Source organism: Typopeltis vanoorti, chromosome 21 (genome assembly GCF_054136105.1).
Source record: "Typopeltis vanoorti isolate ZY-2024b chromosome 21, IOZ_Tvanoo_1.0, whole genome shotgun sequence".
In the NCBI taxonomy this organism is placed as follows: domain Eukaryota; kingdom Metazoa; phylum Arthropoda; class Arachnida; order Uropygi; family Thelyphonidae; genus Typopeltis; species Typopeltis vanoorti.
In genome coordinates, this window is record NC_143569.1 from 94,581,516 (window position 1) to 94,601,227 (window position 19,712).

Sequence of the window (19,712 nt, forward strand, 5' to 3'; positions counted from 1 at the left end):
GAACTGTAACCATTGGATATTGTGTATATGGTTGAATTCTATTGAAAGAGGTTCCACTGGAACAATGATTGTAGGCTCTATTGGTTAGAGTTTTAATGATGCCATATTGCTAAGAGAGGTGCTGGTGGGAAAGTTTGTGAATGTATCTGCCTGTGTCTGTGTGAATAAGTTTTCTGTATACTGTGAAGAAGAGGTTACTTCTGAAGGCATGTCACTAAGGTGTCTAAGGAAGGGTAAACTATTGTTAGTTTCCTTTTCCATCATAAACTGGATTCTTGGGTGTAGACTATTGAGGTGACTGAGGGAAGGAGTCTAATGTATCTGGGCCTTGAGGCCAAATAGAGAACAGATAGACACATTAGACTCTCATCTATCCACCTTGTTCATGCGGTTAGCCGAGTGGCTATGTGTTTTGCAACCATATGCCTGGGAAAGGAGTGTCCTGGGTTCGATTCTTGTCGCCAACATGAGGAGCTTAAGGATCTTTCTCAGACATAGTCAAGTTAGCCGGTCTTGGGCAAGGTGGGCAGGGTTTTTCTCCCCAATTTATCTGGGGTTTTTCCTCCTGCAAGCAGGCAAACTGGCCCCCCGTGAACACACATCGATTACAGCCAGGAATACTTAAGTCTCAGCCATAGGCCTGATTCGTCAGCTATGTCGGTCCCAAGCCCGGATAAAATTTGGGGGGATTAAGATGGTGCTCCCCGTAAAAGGGGCCTCATGGCCGTTATATCATCATACGCTATAAATAAAATAAATCTGTCGCCTTAAATAGTCTGCATTCACAAACTTTCTCACCACCACCACCACCACTCCTCTCAACAATATGGCATCATTAAAACTCTAACCAATAAAGCCTACAATGTTTGTTCCAGTGAAACCTCTTTCAACAGAACTCAACCATGTACAACAATACCTTCCCATCCAATGACTACAGTTCATACAACCCCCCCCCCTCCTCCTCTCAATCCTTGGCTTTTTCTTCAGAAGGATTTCTGAAACATGCGTAAACATTGCCTTAAAAAAAAAATTAAAAAAAAAAACCCTTTGCATAGCTTATAAGTCCCACCAGAAACTTGCTACCTTTATCCATTCCACTAAAGATCAGCACCTTTCCTCTCTCAGTGCCTGGAATATATAAAAGTGTCCTGTTACTGCAAGTCAGCATACTTTAGATAGAATAGGTAGATCAGCTACCATTCACATAAATGATTAGAAAACATACATCTACAATCACAATTATGGTCAATCTTGTCTTGCAGACTATGTATTGGATACCACTCATAGGATCTTCTGGAGTATATAAAAGACCACTACAGAAAAAACCACCATGCTCCATCACAGTAAATTTAAAAAAGAAATACTGTTTTGGGGATCTGCAGCTGCACTTAGAAATCAATTGAATTTAAATAAATACAGATCTCAGTCTCTACTCGGACCTGCACCTCCAATCTTTCCTGGCACAACCACATTTCAACGTAGCTTCTTCAGCCGCCAAAAAACTTGGTGTACTTTTCGCACACAAGACACTACTTCATACCTTCACAGTTGCTAACTTTATACAAAGCCCAAATCTGTCCAGTCATGGAATATTGCTAACATATTAGAGAGGATTTTGGTGATGCACCAAAATCCTCTCTAAGATTGCTTGATTCTATACAGAACAGGGCAATCCAGCTAATTAATGATCCTTCTCTAACAGACATTCAGTTTCTGCCTTGTGCCTCTTCTACAGACACTTTCATGGACAGTTCTCTGCTGATTTGGCCACTATTATTCCTCCACTCTCCTCCAGAATCATTAAAACAAAAGCCACTGCTAACCAATACCCTTTTACAGTACATCTTGAAATTCACCAAACCAACTTTAATGCCTCCTCTTTCATCCCTTATATTTCTGTCCTTTAGAACAGTCTCCACCACTCTGCCTTCCCCAAAGATTACAACCCTCAGCTGTTCAAGCAAAATGTGAACAGATTCCACCTTTCTTCTATTCTGCTTGCCCACACAAGGCACTAATATGTTATAGGTCTTGTGGCCTTTCATGTGTGGATCAGATATAAAAACATGCAAGAAACTTCAAAAATATGGGAAACATTAATCCTCAGAGATCCCAATTTACATTCTAGGCCTCCTACAAATGCCCAAAAAGGGACCCCACCTAGATAGGATTTTAGGATCAGATCCACATTTTATTATCATGTTGCCTTTGTGTGTGCTATAAGTGTTTGTTTGCACTCCCTGAAAATGTGCAAACAAACCAAAGTCACTGAGTATTTCATCTCAGTGACTGAGATGAAATACTGGAAGAATTAAAATAGCTTTTAATCTTTTCTTAGTGTTGTTAATACTCCATTAAACCTCTAACAAAATATTATTAATCTCAACAATTTTGCTCCAAATTATCCCATTAATTACCAGCACTCCAAACATTGTCAGATATTATATTTGTTTTCTAGAGCACTTTTGGCTGTATCAATCCATCTAGAACTTGGTCTTTGTCTTTTTCCTGTCCTCTTGACAACAAACATCTGTTTGGCTGACCTTTCTTCTCCCATTCTGTTTAAGTGATCAAACCACCTTGGTTTAGTTTTGCTGACGCATTCCTGAATGCAAATATGTCAAGTTCTTACTTAATATCTTCATTTTAAATATGATTCTACTATCTCTTCACTCTTTTGGTGAATTGAGTGGTGGAGACGGAGAGCTGTAAAGTAGGTGCCCTCCCTCGATGAGTCTTTGGACTCCCTGGAGTGTCATCTAATAATAATAATAATAATAATATTTTAAGTTTTATTATATTATTATGTTTAATGCCCCTTTCTTTCATAACTCATAACTGCAGTCTCTAGTTTTTTGATCAACTGTTTTATTTCTAACTCAACACTCTCAGATCCACAAGTTAAATTTAGTTTGAACACTTTCTATACTGCTAATGTAGCTTTTTTTTTTTTTGACTAATTTCTCTCTTATTGATATAAATTTATTCAAATAACCTCCCACCATACTAGCTTTTCTTATTCCCATCGTCTATTTCCATATTAATTTGCTACCTTCACTAGAAATTCTTTTCTAAATAGCTGAACTATTTTACTTGTTCCATAGGTCTTCATTGAGAATGCAGTTAAAATTTTCCATGTTCCTGCCTATTGTCACAGTTTTTGTCTTTTTATTCTGAGAGCTGGGTTAGAAATATAACACTTAAGCGAACACAGAAGACCACAGATATGAAAGTTCTAAGAAAAATTAGGGAGTGAACAGATGGCATCAATGAAAGAACCATATTAAAAATGAGGATATTAGGAAGGAATTTGATATTGCTAACATTCAGGATTGTGAGAGCAGGGCTAATTTAAGATGGCATGGTTACTTAAACAGGATGGGAGAGTGGAAAGGTTAGCAAAACAAGTGTTTTTTTGCCATGATAGCAAGAAAAAAGCGAAGAAGACCAAGATCTAAATGGATTAATACAATAAGTACCTTATAAGACCAAATATAAGATTTGATGATACTGGAGTCCTGACATATAACAGATTTATTTGAAAGAAAATAGGAAGTGTTGGTAATGATGTAAACTTTTCATGTATTCCTATCATAATATCCTGTACATCCCACGAGGGTACATAACAGGAATTTGATGATGGTCTTTTTATTAGTAATTTTCATGCCAAATTGTTTATACTGTTATTCAATTTAGTTAAAGAATTCCAGAGACACTCACTGGATTTATTAGGAGTACAACATCATCTACATAAAGCAAAAGGCTAAGTTTGATATCTCTCATTCTGATATTACATTTAATGCCACTTTCTTTCATAATGTAATCCATGCAAATGATGAATATGAGGGAAGATGGAATGCACCCTTCTCTTAAACCTGATTATACATTAAATCACTTACCTGTATGTCCTACAATTCTAACTGCTTGCTTATGTTGTTTAAATACAGACTATATATTGCTCTATATAATGTTCCATTTACCCCATATAACTATAGCATTCTGAACAGCTTTTCTCTTGACACCATGTCATATGCTTTTTCCAGATCTACAAAAATTAAATAATCATGCACCGGCAATGAAATTCATCTCTCACCTAAAGACAGTCACAAACATCCATGTCCAAAGCAGGATTCAAGCCTACAGCCTGTTGGGTGGAGAGCAGACATGTTAACCACTTGTAAAGTGATAATCAAGGATAATAACTTCCTGTCAACAAAATTTTCCTCCAAATTAGTCTGCTATCTGCTGAAAGTAATATTGACAAATATTATATTTCAGACTTTTAAGACTCTTCTAACTTAATCTATCCACCTAGATCTTAGTCCTCCTCTGGGTCTTTTTCCTGCTATCCTAGCATCACTTATTTTGTTAACTTTTTCTCATTCTGTTTAGGTGACCATACCACCTGAGATTAGCTCCGCTTACATATTAGTGCTAATAATTTGAAGTTCCTGGAACAAAATAATGTCTAGAACATGTTTTTACCAAAACGGAATAATGTTCATAGATTCAACATCATATCAGATAAGACATGGTGTGATCTTTCAAACTGAAACTAAAATGTGAAAAGAATGCCTATAATTCATCAAGGGTCTTTATGATATGAGGAATGGTAAAGTAGAACAGCAATGAAATGTTCTACATTTAGGATTCTTCTTCAGGATGCTGACACTCTGCAGGAAATAAAGTTCAGCAGACTGTATACTGTTGATCATTTCTTCAGCACTACTTTTCAGTCTAAATCACATTGCAAAGGAAGAGATGTTAGAAGCTTTCCTCATTGTGTTACAATACAGTGCATGAAGCCATATGCTAAAACCTGTTACATTACTTACAAATTAATGAAAAAAAGTTAAAAGAATTTACTTACCTTTTCTTTGCTGACATGAAAGACTCTGGGGAAGGGATTTTCATTACAAACAAAATCATCCTTTATGAATAGTCTGAAATACTGCTTTGCAGATGAGATAGTTGTAGTAAGTGTCCCTTCCTTTTAGGAAGGAAAGTAAATTTATGTTTGAGAAGAAATTATGTTTTCATTTTCACCCCCTATATTACTCAAGTGTAAACAAACATAAGTTTTAATGGAATTTCCCATCTGAGAAAATATTATCCAGATAGCAGGCAACCTGAAGCAAGTAAGTTAGCTGGAGTGCCCCAAAATAAAAAAAAAAATCTTTTGTTTCCGTTACCTTTTCCCCAATACTACAAATAACTTGATATTGACAAAAAGTTCATTGCACTTGACAATAAATTATATTCTTGTTTTAATTTTTTACCCAAGAGTAAGCAATGTTTTGTATGCTAAAAATTTGTGAAAACATTGAGTATAATTAAATCTGCTGTTTTTTTGTTAAGAATATTTTGTTACTATTTTGGTTACATACCTAGTCTTGCTGAGTATTCCTGTTGTTTAGATATGAGCAAGTACCTTGGACTCTCAGGACACATGGGTAAGAACATGAGCTGCAGGACTGCAGGAATCACAGCGAAGCCTAAAATATTCAAGTTTTATCATTAAGCACTTATCCTTTTTCTCAATTACATAATTAATTATCTGACAAATAAACTAAAATGAAATTCTTATTCTTTGGATATAATTACTTTAACTTAGTTTTTATTTAAACAGCATCATACTGATAACTGAGATCAACTTAGTGTACATGCAATACGTGGAGGTTTCAATAATAGTAATAGTAATAATAAAGTCTATATACCATTCCTTAAACTTAATCAGTCTGCACTCTTGCCACTTTCTGAAGGAATGAATTCCATGCACTCACCACTAACCTTTTATTGCTCACCTTTTATTATATTTAAAGTTAATTAGTTATGTGATGTCATTTTTGAATGTAGTAGGATCACAGATTCCCTGTCCACAAAGAGTTAGTAAGACAATTACAAACATCCATGTCTATGGCAGTATTTGAATCTGCAGCCTCTTGGCTGGAGAGCAAATACACTAACCACTTGGCCACCCAGGCCAGTTTTTTATACCTTCTTTAATTTTTTCATCCCTTTCAAATTCAGACAACCAGAACTGTCCAGAAATTTTTAGTTAATTATTGTACCATGTACTTTGAAGTGTGCGTTTATTTTTAGCTTAGTTATAAATTTTTCAAGAATGGGGTTTATTAACTAGTATAATAATGTGATGGTAGATACTTTGTTTTTATCAGATATATACTCTATGGGAGGAGTTATACTGGAGGAAGTAGGGGAGACAAGAGATCTGGGGTTGAGGAGTGATAGAAACCTGAAATTTAGGGGACATATTGCAAAGGTGGTGAAGGTAACACAGAGGATTGCTGCAATAATGAGAAGGACACTGACCTGCAGAGGTAAAACAGTTATCATTCCATTGTATAAGACCCTGATCAGAGACCACACTTGGACTATTGTTCTCAGATTTGGTCCCCAGGATTTGAAGGGGATAAATTAACTGTGGAAAGGGTACAAAGGCAGATAACAAAGATGATTTCAGGTATGAGGATTTCAGGTATCCTCATAACTATCAATGATAGTTATGAGGATCGGCTCAGTGAATGTGGACTGCAGAGTTTGGTGGATAGAAGAAGGAGAGGCGATATGATTGAGACTTTTAAACCGTTGAGAGGTGGTTACAGGGTTGACACTGGGGAATTCTTTTGCTTGGTTGAACAGCAGGAAGGAGTGATGACAAGAGGCCATCCCTGGAAGTTATGAAAGGAAACTGTGAGCAAGAGGGTGAGTAGTGGTTTATTGCATGGAGGATGGTTGAACCATGGAATGCATTGCCTGATGGAGTGGTGAGAGCTAGAACGGTCAATGAGTTCAAAGAGTGGTATGATAGACTTTGTGTTTCTTGGGGGGGGGGGGGGAGAGAACTCCCCTCGATGAGTCTCGATAGACTTTGTGTTTCTTAGTAAGGACCTCCCGCGATGAGTCTTTTGACTCCATGGAGGCCTGAATAATAATAATATGCATTGACTTTAGTTACATTATGCAGCATGAAATGTGCTATACATATATTCTTTAGATTATGAATAAGTTGTGGGTCTTTAAACCAAATGGCAGAAGAATGCTTGAAAATGTGATTTGAATGAGCAGATAGAAATTGATAGAACAGAAATTGAATAGAAAATAGGAATAGAAATTGATGAGCAGTAATGCACAAATTAAGGAACGTGAAAGTAGTGAAGGTGCAAATGTGGTATGAGAATTCCACAAGGAGAATTAATGCTTGTTAATGTTAATGTGAAGGAGAGGTGGGGGAATAGTGAGAAAGTTGCAAAAATCATGAAAGTGATTTTGCTGTGAAAGAAGTAATCAAAAGGAGTATGAATGACATTGTAAATTACATGATTAGAGAAAAAGCAGGGACAGAAGAATGTGGAATGATAGAAGAAAATCAAAAGTAGAGTTATGTACTGGTAAGAGAGGAAGAAAGTGAAATGGTACAGAGACAGAGAAGGAGTGATAATACAGCTGATATATAAAAATGAGCTAGGATGTTAGAAGTGAATTGGTGAGGTAGAGGGAGAAATTAAAATGCATACAGAGCAATATAGGGAACAGATAAGAGACTGGCTGTTGAAAGTTCAAGAACGTGCTAGTGAAAAGTTAAAGATGAATGATGGTAGAATGTCAGAAAGTGATATAATGTATGGGACATTATGATGAAAAATGTTAAGACAGAGCAGGTGCTGAAGGTGTGTATAAGGTATTGGATATTGGTTCAAGGATATATTGTGGTTGGACAGTAAATTTAGTGCTCATGAAAAATTGGCGATTATTTTTATTAAGATATTTCAATAATAAGTTCAAAATGGTGCCAAAAACGCACAAGAAATGTAATGCTCAGAAGGCTAACTCTGCTAACGAAATTACTGGAGATATGAAGGAGGTTAATGAAAATGAATTAATCTCCAAAATAGCAAAATTAAAGCAGATCATCAGAGAGATGATGCAGAAATTACAAAAAAACTCTAGAGGCATTTAAATGAACATAGGAAGAAAAAGAAAATTAAGCAACAAAATAAGAGACAACAAAGCACGGAAACAAGTAAGTCGGGAAGTAATAGAAATAAGGAAATGTGACGTTTGTAAAAAGAAGAATGTTATTTGGTATGGTGACTATAATAAAACATGCTATTGATGAAAAAGAAAAGTAAACAAGATAGTAATTGTAGTAGGTATTAACGACTTAATTAGCGATACATTCAGTATGAGAGAAAACATGAAAGGGTTGTTGGAAGAGGCGAGAATGAAGAGTGAGAAAGTGAAAATCATCAACATTTTTCCTCGATATGATAAAAATGAATTAAGAAGGGCTATGATGGCAAACAATTCGATGCATAGGTTGTGTAGAAGGAATGGATGCGAGTTTTTGGATGTGTGGAGCACGTTGAGGGAGGATTGAATTTGTATAAGAGAGGGACACTGCCTACACCTGAATGTGTTTTGGATCAGGAGTCTTGAACAACTAATAACTGGTATGAGACCTAATGCAGAGATTCAGAAATACTAAATTATAAAGGGAGGAATGTTGAGAATGTGAGTGTAAGAGTGACAATGTTAAATAACTGTGATGTTATTTAATAAATGATGGGAATGGGCTTTATCAATGAAATTTAGACTAGGAGAGAACAATTTTGACTTTGTGCTCATCCAGTTTGGACTTGTCAAACATGTGTAAAGATGTCTACATGTATAAGGCACTAGAGAAGAATAGAGATCTGCAAGTTAGCCAACCTGGTCATGCAGACTGCAGACAAGAGTATACAAAAGAACATGCAGGCAGATTATTATGTCTGTACACAAATCAGAAACAAAGAGGTAGAGTTTGTTGCCTTGGTCAATATATTGGGATCTCAGATTAGGCATTAGTGAGACCTGCATATCAGAATCAGACATACTAACTAATATTGAGTGTAAAGGGTGCAGTATTTTTTAGGAAGGACAGAGAGGATAGGTGAGGAAGGAGCATACTGCAAATGATATTGGATGACTTGAATCCAGTTAAAGTTGAGACCTATGACTGTAGTACTACTACTCACAGTATTTCATGTGACAGTGAGTTTGAAGCCATCTGGTGTGAGGTGGAATATAACAAGATCAATTATATAGTGGGGCATTGTTACAGACCTGGTGGATCGGTTGCTAGTGATGAAGAAATGCATCACCAAATAGAAAAGATGAGCATGAAAAGAGCAATCATAATGGGATACTTTAATTATCCAAATATAGATTGGATAGCAGTAGAATCTCATGAGAAGAATGAAAATAAATATAGTGAGCTGTTGTGGGACAACTTCCTCATGCAGCATGTGACAGAAGGAACTCAAGGTCAAAGAGTGTTAGATTTGATTATAGTGACAGAAGGTATTTCAGTTAAAGACTTAACAATTCTGCCTTGGGTTGGTGACAGTGATCACCCAGTACTCACTTGGAAAGTGACTAAGTTTATGAATGTTCCATCCAGAAAAGGTTACATGCTGAACTACACAGCAGTAAATTATGACCAACTGGGTAGTATACTGAGTTCAGTGGATTGGGATCAGTTGCTGGAGATAAAGACAGAGCATGGGAGCATTTAAGAATACTTTATTATTATTATTATTATTATTATTCAGGCCTCCATGGAGTCAAAAGACTCATCGTGGGAGATCCTAAGAAACACAAAGTCTATGAAGGCTCATCGAGGGGAGGCCCCCCCCCCCCTAAGAAACACAAAGTCTATCGTACCACTCCTTGAACTCATTGACCGTTCTCACTCTCACCACTCCATCAGGCAATGCATTCCATGGTTCAACCACCCTCCATATTTAAATGAATCGATATCAGAATGTGTCCTGAGAGGTCAAAGAATAAATGGGGTAGGAATCAAATGGATGGGTAATCTTATTATGCAACAGATTCGTAAGAAAAGGATGATGTGGAAGGAATACAGTGTTCATAAGGATGATGTCCTTATGCACACCGTAAGGATGGGATATCAGCACATGGAGTGGCAGCTCATCCGTAAGAGCTGTATTCAATGCAGTCTTGCAGCCCTTATGGACGAGCCGCCACTGAACACATGTGCAAAAACAGTGTTCTGGTGAACTGGATATTGCTTTGACTAGGCTGTTAAATATGAATCTCAAAACAGAAAAGATTCTGCAGGAATGGAAAGAATACATGATAATTCTATTGCACAAGGGTGGTGCAAAGAGCGATGTATCCAACTATCGACCAATTAGTATTTCAGGAGTGGTGGTGAAGATTTTGGACAAATTGGTTAGAGCTCCCATTCAGAAATGGGTTGACAGTGAATCTCTATTTTACAATGAGCAACATGGGTTTACTAAAGGTAGATCATGTTTTAGCAACTTTTCACATTCTATAACAATTACCATGAACTAGATAATGGGAACAGATACACATGATACTTTTGGATTTTGCTAAGGCTTTTGACAGAATACAGCATGGTAGACTGTTGCATAAATTGGAGAATATGGGTCTGGATTATAGAATATTAGCACATGGATAAGAGGATGACTGGCTGACAGATATCAAAAACGGGGGATGTGAGTCTGCAAGTTTAAGGTAACCAGTGGTGTACCACAAGGATCAGTGCTTGGTCTGCTGTTATTCAATCTATACATTAATGATATTGGGAAGGGTTTAACAAGCAACATACAGCTATTTGCTGATGAATCAAAGATAGGTAGGGTAATCAAGAATGCTGCTGATATGCAGTACTTGCAGAATAATTTGAATAGGTTGACATTGAGAGCATGGGAAAATGGATGTCAGTATAGTCATTCACTTTGGTGTGATTAGATATGCAAGATCGTATTATATTGGTGGAATTATGCCAGAAGAAACTGATGAGGCTAGGGATCTTGGAGTGTTAGTAGATAGGAAGTTGAAGTTCAGGGGCCATGTAGCAAAGATTGCAAATACAACTCAAAAGATAACTGTAATGCTGAAACGAACGTTCACATATAGAGATGAGAAGAAGAATGTGTATTCAGGCATGGAAACAAGAGATAGCAGGGCTGTGAATGTAAACCCAGATAGGTGCAAGATGAATGATGGTGGTATGAGGAACAGGACTTCAGAGATGGCCTCAGTGAGGGCAGCAAAATCAAATATATTATGGAATGATAGGCTGAAGAATTATAGAAATGAAAGGGACAAGATATTATATGCTTATACAACAACACAAAGAGTATTAGAAATAAATGAACAGAGTTCATGGCATTGATAAAATTAACAAGACCACAAATTATTAGTATGAGTGAGATATGACTGACAGCATTATTATGAACATTATATCTCCATGGAGTCAAAAGACTTATTTCAGGATGTTCTCCATTGTCACACACAAAATTAATGAAATGTATCTTAAATCATTCACTATTTCTGAATTCACCTAACTCTTATGCAATGCATCCATTATACTCACCATAATCCAGGAAATGTGCATTCCACTCAACAACCACTTTCCATTCAAAGAACCTGCTCCTCACTCCCTTGCTCATGCCCTCCTTATACAGCTTCCAGAGATAGCTTCTTGTTCCACTCTTTCCTTCCATTCTATGAAAAATCTCCTCCATATTAATCTGATAACAACCCATCACCAACTTATCTCCTCCTCTCCTTCTATTCAGAAGGCTATTCAGCAAATGGCATATCCTCAGATTCTAGAGACCCAACACTGTTTTAGTCAGTCTTCTCTGTCTCAGAATAAACTCCTTCCCATGAAAACCAAGCAAGCAAATCTGCACATATAGTCTAAAAGCAGCCAGATTAAAGCCTTATACACTGAAACCATAACTGCTTTGCTTTTACATGTCAAGGTCATCCATTTGATGTCTTCACTATTTTAGAAATGTGATCCTTAAACTTAAATAGTGAGGTCCTCCACCTTTTTTCAAAATTTCTCCACTAACTACTCTATATTCCATCCTTGCTTACCAAATTTCAAAACTTGACACTTTGTAGCAATGAACTGTGTTAGCTTCACTCTTACTTACCCACTCACATTCAAATTATCCTGTAAAGGGTGCCTGTCCCAATATGATTAACATACAAATTAAACAATAATAGTCTCAATGACACAATGAAAAAGGAAAAGTTGGTCCTTGTTGGGGATCTAAATAGCAGAGTAGGAAATGATTGTCAGACATACAAAAATATTTTGGGAAAATTTTGAGAAAAGAGCAAAGCTAATAATAATAGCAAATACCTGTTGGGTTTCTGCTCAGGACATGGATTGGTCATTACTAACATCATGTTCCAACATAAAAATGTGCACAAATTCACATGGAAAGAAGAGGCAAGGAATAAGAAAAATCTCATTGGCTATGTTATTGTTGATAGTCATGTTTTTTCCCTGGCGCAGGATACCAGAGTGTACAGAGGATTTGAAATTGGAAGCAATCACCATTTAGTCTTGAGCAGGATAAAAGTGAATTTCATATTGAAAAGAATAACATGTAAGAAAGTTTTAAAGCGAATAAAAGTTGAGCAGCTCTCAGATGTGAACTGTAGACTAAAATACACAAAGATTATTGAAGAAAAATGAAAGAGTTTGAGAACAGGAACCAAACCTTGGAGATCCAATAGCAAGCCTTGAAGAAAACCCTGATTGATTCACCCAGAGAGGCATGTGGTGAGGTAGTCTGCAAGGATAAAAAAAAAAAAAATCAGAATTCCATGGTGGTCACAGGAAGTTAAAGAGGCAGTGAAGGAAAAGAAGAAAGCATATCAAAAGTTCCTGTCAAATAAGTCAGCTTTTGCTCTTAGAGAATACAGAGACAAATGTAAGAAAGTTAAACGCTGTGTAAAACTAGTTAAACAAAAGTCATGTGAGGACTTTGGCAAGAACATAGAAAATAAATATCAAGAAGGTGATAAGATATTCTGGAGGTTGTTGAAGAAGCTTAGAAATGGAAGAAAGAGTGCTAAAAGGAGTTAGAGATGATAAAGATGACATGAAAACAGGAGAAAAAGATATCCTTGAAGTATGGAATAATTACTTCGAAAAATTGCTACATGAAACAAGCAGTGATAGCACAGTGGTAAAAAACACTCCACAGGCATACAGTCAGGAATACATATCCATACTTGAAGTAGAAAAAGCCATCAAAGGCTTGAAATGTGAAAAGGCAGCAGGAGTAGATGATATTCGACCAGAAATGCTGAAATATGGTGGTATAAAAGTCTTACAGTGGTTGCACTGCATAGTTCAGAAAGCCTGGACAGAGGGACAAATTCCCAATGATTGGAGTAGAGCTCTAATAGTACCCATATATAAAAAGGGAAATAAAACTGAATGCGAGAATTACAGAGGTATCTCTCTACTGAGTGTTCTTGGCAAGATCTATGCACGTATACTTGAGAAACGGTTGAGAAGAATTGTGGAAGAAAAGTTTGGTGAAGAACAAGCTGGATTCAGACCAAATAGAGGCTGTCAGGATCAGATCTTCACTTTACGACAAATAGTCGAGAAAGCATGGGAATATAACAAAGATCTGAATTTAAGTTTTGTCGATTTGAAAAAGGCATATGACAAGGTGCCAAGAGAGAAGCTATTTAATATGCTACAGTTATATGGTGTCAATGGGGCATTATATCAAGCAATACTTAGTCTTTATTTGAGTTGTAAGTCAGCAGTTAGAATTAAAACTGGTGTGAGACAAGGATGTACATTATCCCCTCTGTTATTAATTATTTATATGGATCACATTAGGAAGGAAAGTGGTATTAAACATGATATCAGAATTGGAGATGTTAATGTCATCTCTTTGCTTTATGCGGACGATGTTATACGTCTAAATAAATCCACTACAAGTTTCTAAGATTCCTTGACTAAATTGAATAACTGTTGTAATAGATATGGTATGAAGGTCAGCATTAAAAAGACAAAGAAAATAGGTAGAATTGTTGAAAATGTCAACTGTGTTGTGAACGCGAACCTGTAGAACAAGTAAAACATTTCAGCTACTTAGACACGATTTTTACTGAAGATGGTAAATTAAATGTGGAAATAGAGAACAGAATCAACAAAGCTGGTATAGTAGGAAGTCAATTAAATAAATTCATATGGAATAAGAGAGAAATTAGTCGGAACACTAAATTAGCTGTATACAAGACAGTGTTCAAACCAGTTTTAACTTATGGATCTGAGAGCTGGGTCAGAAGTAAAACACTTGACCAAAGGCTAGAGACCGCGGATATGAGAGTCCTGAGAAAGATTAGAGGCATGAACAGATGGCATCAATGGCAATATCATATTAAAAACGAGGATATTAGGAAAGAACTTGACATTGTCAGCATCCAGGCATGCGTTAGCAGAGCTAATCTTGGTACGGTCACTTAAACAGAATGGGCAAGGTAAGATTAGCAAAACAAGTGTTCTCTGACAGGTTGGCAGAAAAATATCAATCCACCAAGATATAGGTGGATTGATATGGTACAAAGTGAATTAGACGATAGAAATATAAGATCTGATAATGTTGGAGTCTTGAAAAGTAACAGACTGATTTGAAGGAAAATTGTAGATAGGAAGTTAGTAATGATGTAAATTTTTCATGTAGTACTATCATATCCTGTACACCCCTTGAGGGTACATGGCAGGAATTTGATGATGATGGTCTCAAACCAGATCACTGAAATGCACTATTAGTGACTCAATTTTCAGGATACTGCTTCCCCTACGTATATCTATCTCTCCCGCCTGTGTTTAGTGATAATATTAATTTCAGTTCATTGATAAGCATATTTTCGACTTCTGCATGTCTCCGTATTTTATATAACTAAACAGTATCATGTCCATCTCCCACCTATTTTTTTCCATGTTCATCAAGATTACACCCTTTCATTCTTTATGGTTCTCTGCTTTGGGCTCCATTTCTTATTGATGTTTCCAAACATCTTATTTACTTCTTTTATGCTGTATTCAACATACTATTTCTTGATATCCTTGCAGATCTCCACTAACCAATTTGCCTTGTCCTTTCTACCTGCCATCTTTACATCATTGCATTTCACTCTATACTGTTCTACCACTTCAGGGAAATATCTCTCTTAATTTTAATGCTCTTTTTTTTTTTTTTTCTTGAATCAGTTATATTGTCTTTTGGGAAATTCACCTCTTCTTTGGGACCCTTTCTTCTACTATCCTCTTGATCGCAGATACCACTGAGTTGTTCTTATCTAATGTTTTTTTTTTTTTTTCAGAATGATTTACAATTCTTCTCAAAACCACACTTTTCTGTATACTTTCCCTGTGATTTCCTTATATTGCTTTGAAATATGCCTTCCCTACTTATTTAAGCTTCACTTCCATATTGGCAATCACTAGTTTATGATTCTGACCATTAGGTGATTGCCTTTTTCACTTTCTCCAGTTCTTTTGCTAGAATTTCATACTAAAAATTTTGGGGATTGATTTTGATTAATTTATATATCAACAATATGGTCCGAGGCTTGACAGGAAATATTTAATTTTTTGTTAACACTAAACTGGAGAGAGTAACACACAAGTGTTCTGACAAGATGTTACAAAAGGATTTGTATAGGTTGGTGCTTAGGGCAGATGTCTGAGCTCAATATTGCTTAGTGTGGAGTAATGCATTTTAGAATCATAAAAGATGGAATAAAATATATTGTACTGGGTGGAACTTTGATAGAAGTGGACGAGGTGAGGGTTCTGAGGATGTTGGAGGATAGGAAACTAAAGTTTAGGGAACACTCTCCAAAATATTGTCATGAAAAACCCCATAAAACTGCTGCCATAATAAGGATGCTGACAAGTAGGATAAGAAAGAAATAGTTCTGCTGTATGAAACACTAATCAGAACACCTGGATATTTGTGTAATAAAGAAATATTAGAGAGAAGAGGCGAATGACCGACTGTTTCAAGATGTTGGAATATTGAGTATGAGGAGAGCCTAAGGGAATGTGCTCTGCAGACAGGAAGAGAAGAGATGATATGATATGACTGACACAAGTTAGTGAATGGATCCTATCAGATAGATACAGGGAGAATATTGCATAGGGTTAAGGGTGGTAGGAGAACAGGTGGTAATCGCTGTAAACTGTGTAAGAGTTGGAAGGAAGTTTTTTTTTTTTTTTTTTTTTTTTTTTTTTTGTATGGTGAATGAGCATAATGCATTGTTGGAGTGGGTGGTAAGTAAATGATTCATGCTGAATATTTTCAAAGCAAGGTAGGATAAGTACTGTGGGCTGTAGAGAGCTTACCCATCCCTGATGAATCTTTTGACTCCAAGCCTGTAATAGTTAACAATAAATATCAGGCCATAATTTCACCATTATAATCAAAATAGTCCACATATTTAACAGAAAAGTTATGACAGTAATTTAGAACATTACAGAAAAAACAGCATGTGGAAATACTTACCAAGAAGATATGGCCATCCTTGTTCTGTACCTAAAATGACATGGATGCCAAGCACCATCGATAGTAAAAGTCCTACTGTCACACCTAGTTGATTAAGAGTACCTACAAAAATTTATATAAAAAGTTCAAATCAAAAATAACTTTTCTGTGGCTGATTCCTGAACTTTTTATAATGCTAAAATGATTATTAAAGAAAAGATGAATTATCAAAAAATTATAATCAAATAATGTTTGAGATCTGAAAACATGGAGGTTTCAAAAACGCAACTAATAGTGTACAGGGCTCCAAAAGCTTTTGGCACAAGTTGTTTCAGTACATTATTTAAAATGTACAATCTACAAGGAGTCCATAATCCAACACTTATTATTGATTAAGGATGCCCCTGATCTGACAGTACTGTTTTGAAGTTCTTAATTCACCTTAACAGTAATATATCTCAATACTTTTGGAACTTGCAATATTGCAAATATGTTAGCCTGTTTATTTGGCTAGATGTATGAATAATTTTATACTTAAAAATAAAGTATTTTTAATGTGTTTACTTTATAAGGACAGTTTCACCCTCCAAGTAATTATATATGAATTGTTCAAATTTCAGACAAAAACAAACAGGTATTCTGATTTTTTATTAGCCAAAATTTCCAAAAAGCTTAAAACACTATGAAACCCTTAATCGGAACATAAAAGGCAAAAGGTACAGACTCTTTAGATGTCATGGCTTTTAAGCAATACGTTAATCAAGGATGGTTATATATCACAGGTGGAGTAGGAGAGATTGAAATTATGGTCAAGCCAATTAAGACCATGGTGGTTGATGTATTATTTTATAACTAATACATATGTTCTCTCAGCAGTGTGCTTATTTTGCAAGTGGATGGCTTTTCCACCTCAGTATGAAAGTAGCTAAAAACTAAGTCTTCTTTAAAGATTTCTTGCATCTGAGATGGGATTCAAAGCTAGGGCTTTTCCACCAATGTCAGGAGTGCAATGTGCACGCTTAGTATATCATCACAATCCTAACACACTGTGATGTTAAAATTAAGAACTTTTATTGCTAAAAGACCATAAGATATAATGATAAAATATACAAAGAGCCAACAAGTTTCACTAGCCACTGTCTAGCATTTTCAAGGCTGTACTGGTGTGAAAACAAATGCATCAAGTTACATGTAAAACATACACTCTAGTAACTGCTAGGCCGTTACATTTGATAATTCATGTTTGATGGCGTGCATGCGTTCAAATGCTTCAGTCAGAATCCGGTACATAACCATGTGTTGTGTAGTATTTTGCATATTGTAGTTCTGTTAAACTGAGAGAAATGATGAGATTTTTCCATATGTCTTTAAGAATAGTACCTTGATTTCTATTTAAATTATTGCCTGTGCGTAACACCACAGCTGCTTCTTTGAAAGTTCTGTGTCTGTAGTCATTCTCGATGTAAGGTATAGAACTGTTTTTCCAATCTATAATGTGGTTTGATGTTGAGAAATGATGAGCTAAACCAGATGTGATGATTCTATTGTGATTGACATCCCCCACATGTTCCTTCTGTCTTATTTCAAAACTTCTAGAAGTCTGACCAATGTAAGAAAGGCCACACGTGCATGGAATTTCATATAATCCAGAAATCAGAAATCCTAAAAAAGGATTTCAACTTTGCCATCTCCCCTAATTTTATTCCTAAAATGGATTTCATATGTGGGATAGAAAAAAGTCTTTTTCCTCTTCCAGAGACTACAGCAAATGCTATTAGGTTCAATAGTACGATTATTCTTGCTTCAGCAAAACCACCAATACCTAATATTACTCCTTATGATAAGAATGCTATCCGCAATTTATGAACAACAAAGACATTATAATAACCAAAGCCGATAAAGGAAATTCAATGGTCATTCTCAACTCGAAAGATTATTTTAATAAGATTAACTTGTTAGCAGACAGTTCCACTTACCAAGTCTTAGATAAAAATCCCATCATGAGCAATTATCTGGAGACTAACGCTCTCATCCGCAATATGACCGGTTGGTCAGATGAACTAAAAAAACAACTTAAATCCTTGCATCCTATTACTCTTCGCCTTTATGGGGCACCCAAGATTCACAAAGAAAATGTACCTCTTCGTCCAATAGTTGATGGAAGATCCTCACCTACATACTTACTAACAAAGCATCTGGCAAATTTAATGAAAGGAACAATTAGACACAGAGAGACCTACATTAAAAACTCTCAACAATTTGTGGAAAAAATCAAGCGTATCAAAATATCAGAAACGGACATTATGGCTAGTCTTGATGTAGTGTCCTTATTCACTAATGTACTGATCATAGAGGTGGTCAACATTCTTAAAGATCTCTTCCCTCAAGACATCACACAGTTGTTTCATCATTGCCTGAAATCAAATTTCTTCAAAGTAAACAACATAGTATACAAACAATCGGAAGGTCCAGCCATGGGTAGCCCCCTGTCACCACCATGTGCAGACCTTTTTATGGAAAAACTTGAAAAGGATATGCTTTCCACCATTTCACCAAAATTGTCGATTTGGTGGAGATATGTCGATGAAGTGTTCATCATCTGGAAGGATACCAGATGATGAAAACCTTCTCATGTTTCTTAATAAAATAAACTCACTACACAATAAGATCAAATTCACTATGGAACTGAAGAAGAACTAAAAACAACCTTTTCTTGACATCCTTGTGAGGAGAGAAGATAACAATATCCAACTGTCCATTTACAAGGAAACCCACAGATACAGGTAGATATCTACATTATTCGTCTAACCTTCATAGATCACAAAAACACAGCATCATTCATATACTCCGTAATAGAGAAGGTCTATTCGAAAGAAGCAGATGTACAGAGAGAACTGTCACTAATAGCTAACACTCTATCTCTGAATGGATACCCTTCTAAAATTTTAAACAAATTGCTATTTAAATACAACCTCCAACAACGTATTACGGTGTCCCAATATGTGTCCACAGCTGTCATTCCATATATTAATTCAGCTTCCACAAAATTGGCGAGAATGTTAAAAGCTCATAACATCAGAGTGGTTTTTAAACCAACTACCATGATCAGACAAATCTTAAGATCACCCAAAGATGAGATTACCTTTCTTCAAATTTCCTGGAGTATATGAAATTCCATGCACGTGTGGCCTTTCTTACATTGGTCAGACTTCTAGAAGTTTTGAAATAAGACAGAAGGAACATGTGGGGGATGTCAATCACAATAGAATCATCATATCTGGTTTAGCTCATCATTTCTCAACATCAAACCACATTATAGATTGGAAAAACAGTTCT

The 19,712-nt window shown here is 36.0% G+C and overlaps 1 protein-coding gene across 1 annotated transcript in view; it reads right to left on the minus strand.

The window, feature by feature from the left end:
- The window catches only part of LOC150095123 (glucose transporter type 1-like), a 407,241-nt gene that overhangs the window by 107,722 nt on the left and 279,807 nt on the right, over positions 1-19,712 (minus strand). The window contains exons 8-9 of the mRNA XM_090411496.1: positions 16,398-16,499; positions 5,388-5,495 (exon numbers count right to left, since the gene is read on the minus strand). Of these exons, the coding sequence (XP_090267622.1) occupies positions 5,388-5,495; positions 16,398-16,499 (210 nt within the window). The remainder of the gene's footprint in view (positions 1-5,387; positions 5,496-16,397; positions 16,500-19,712) is intronic.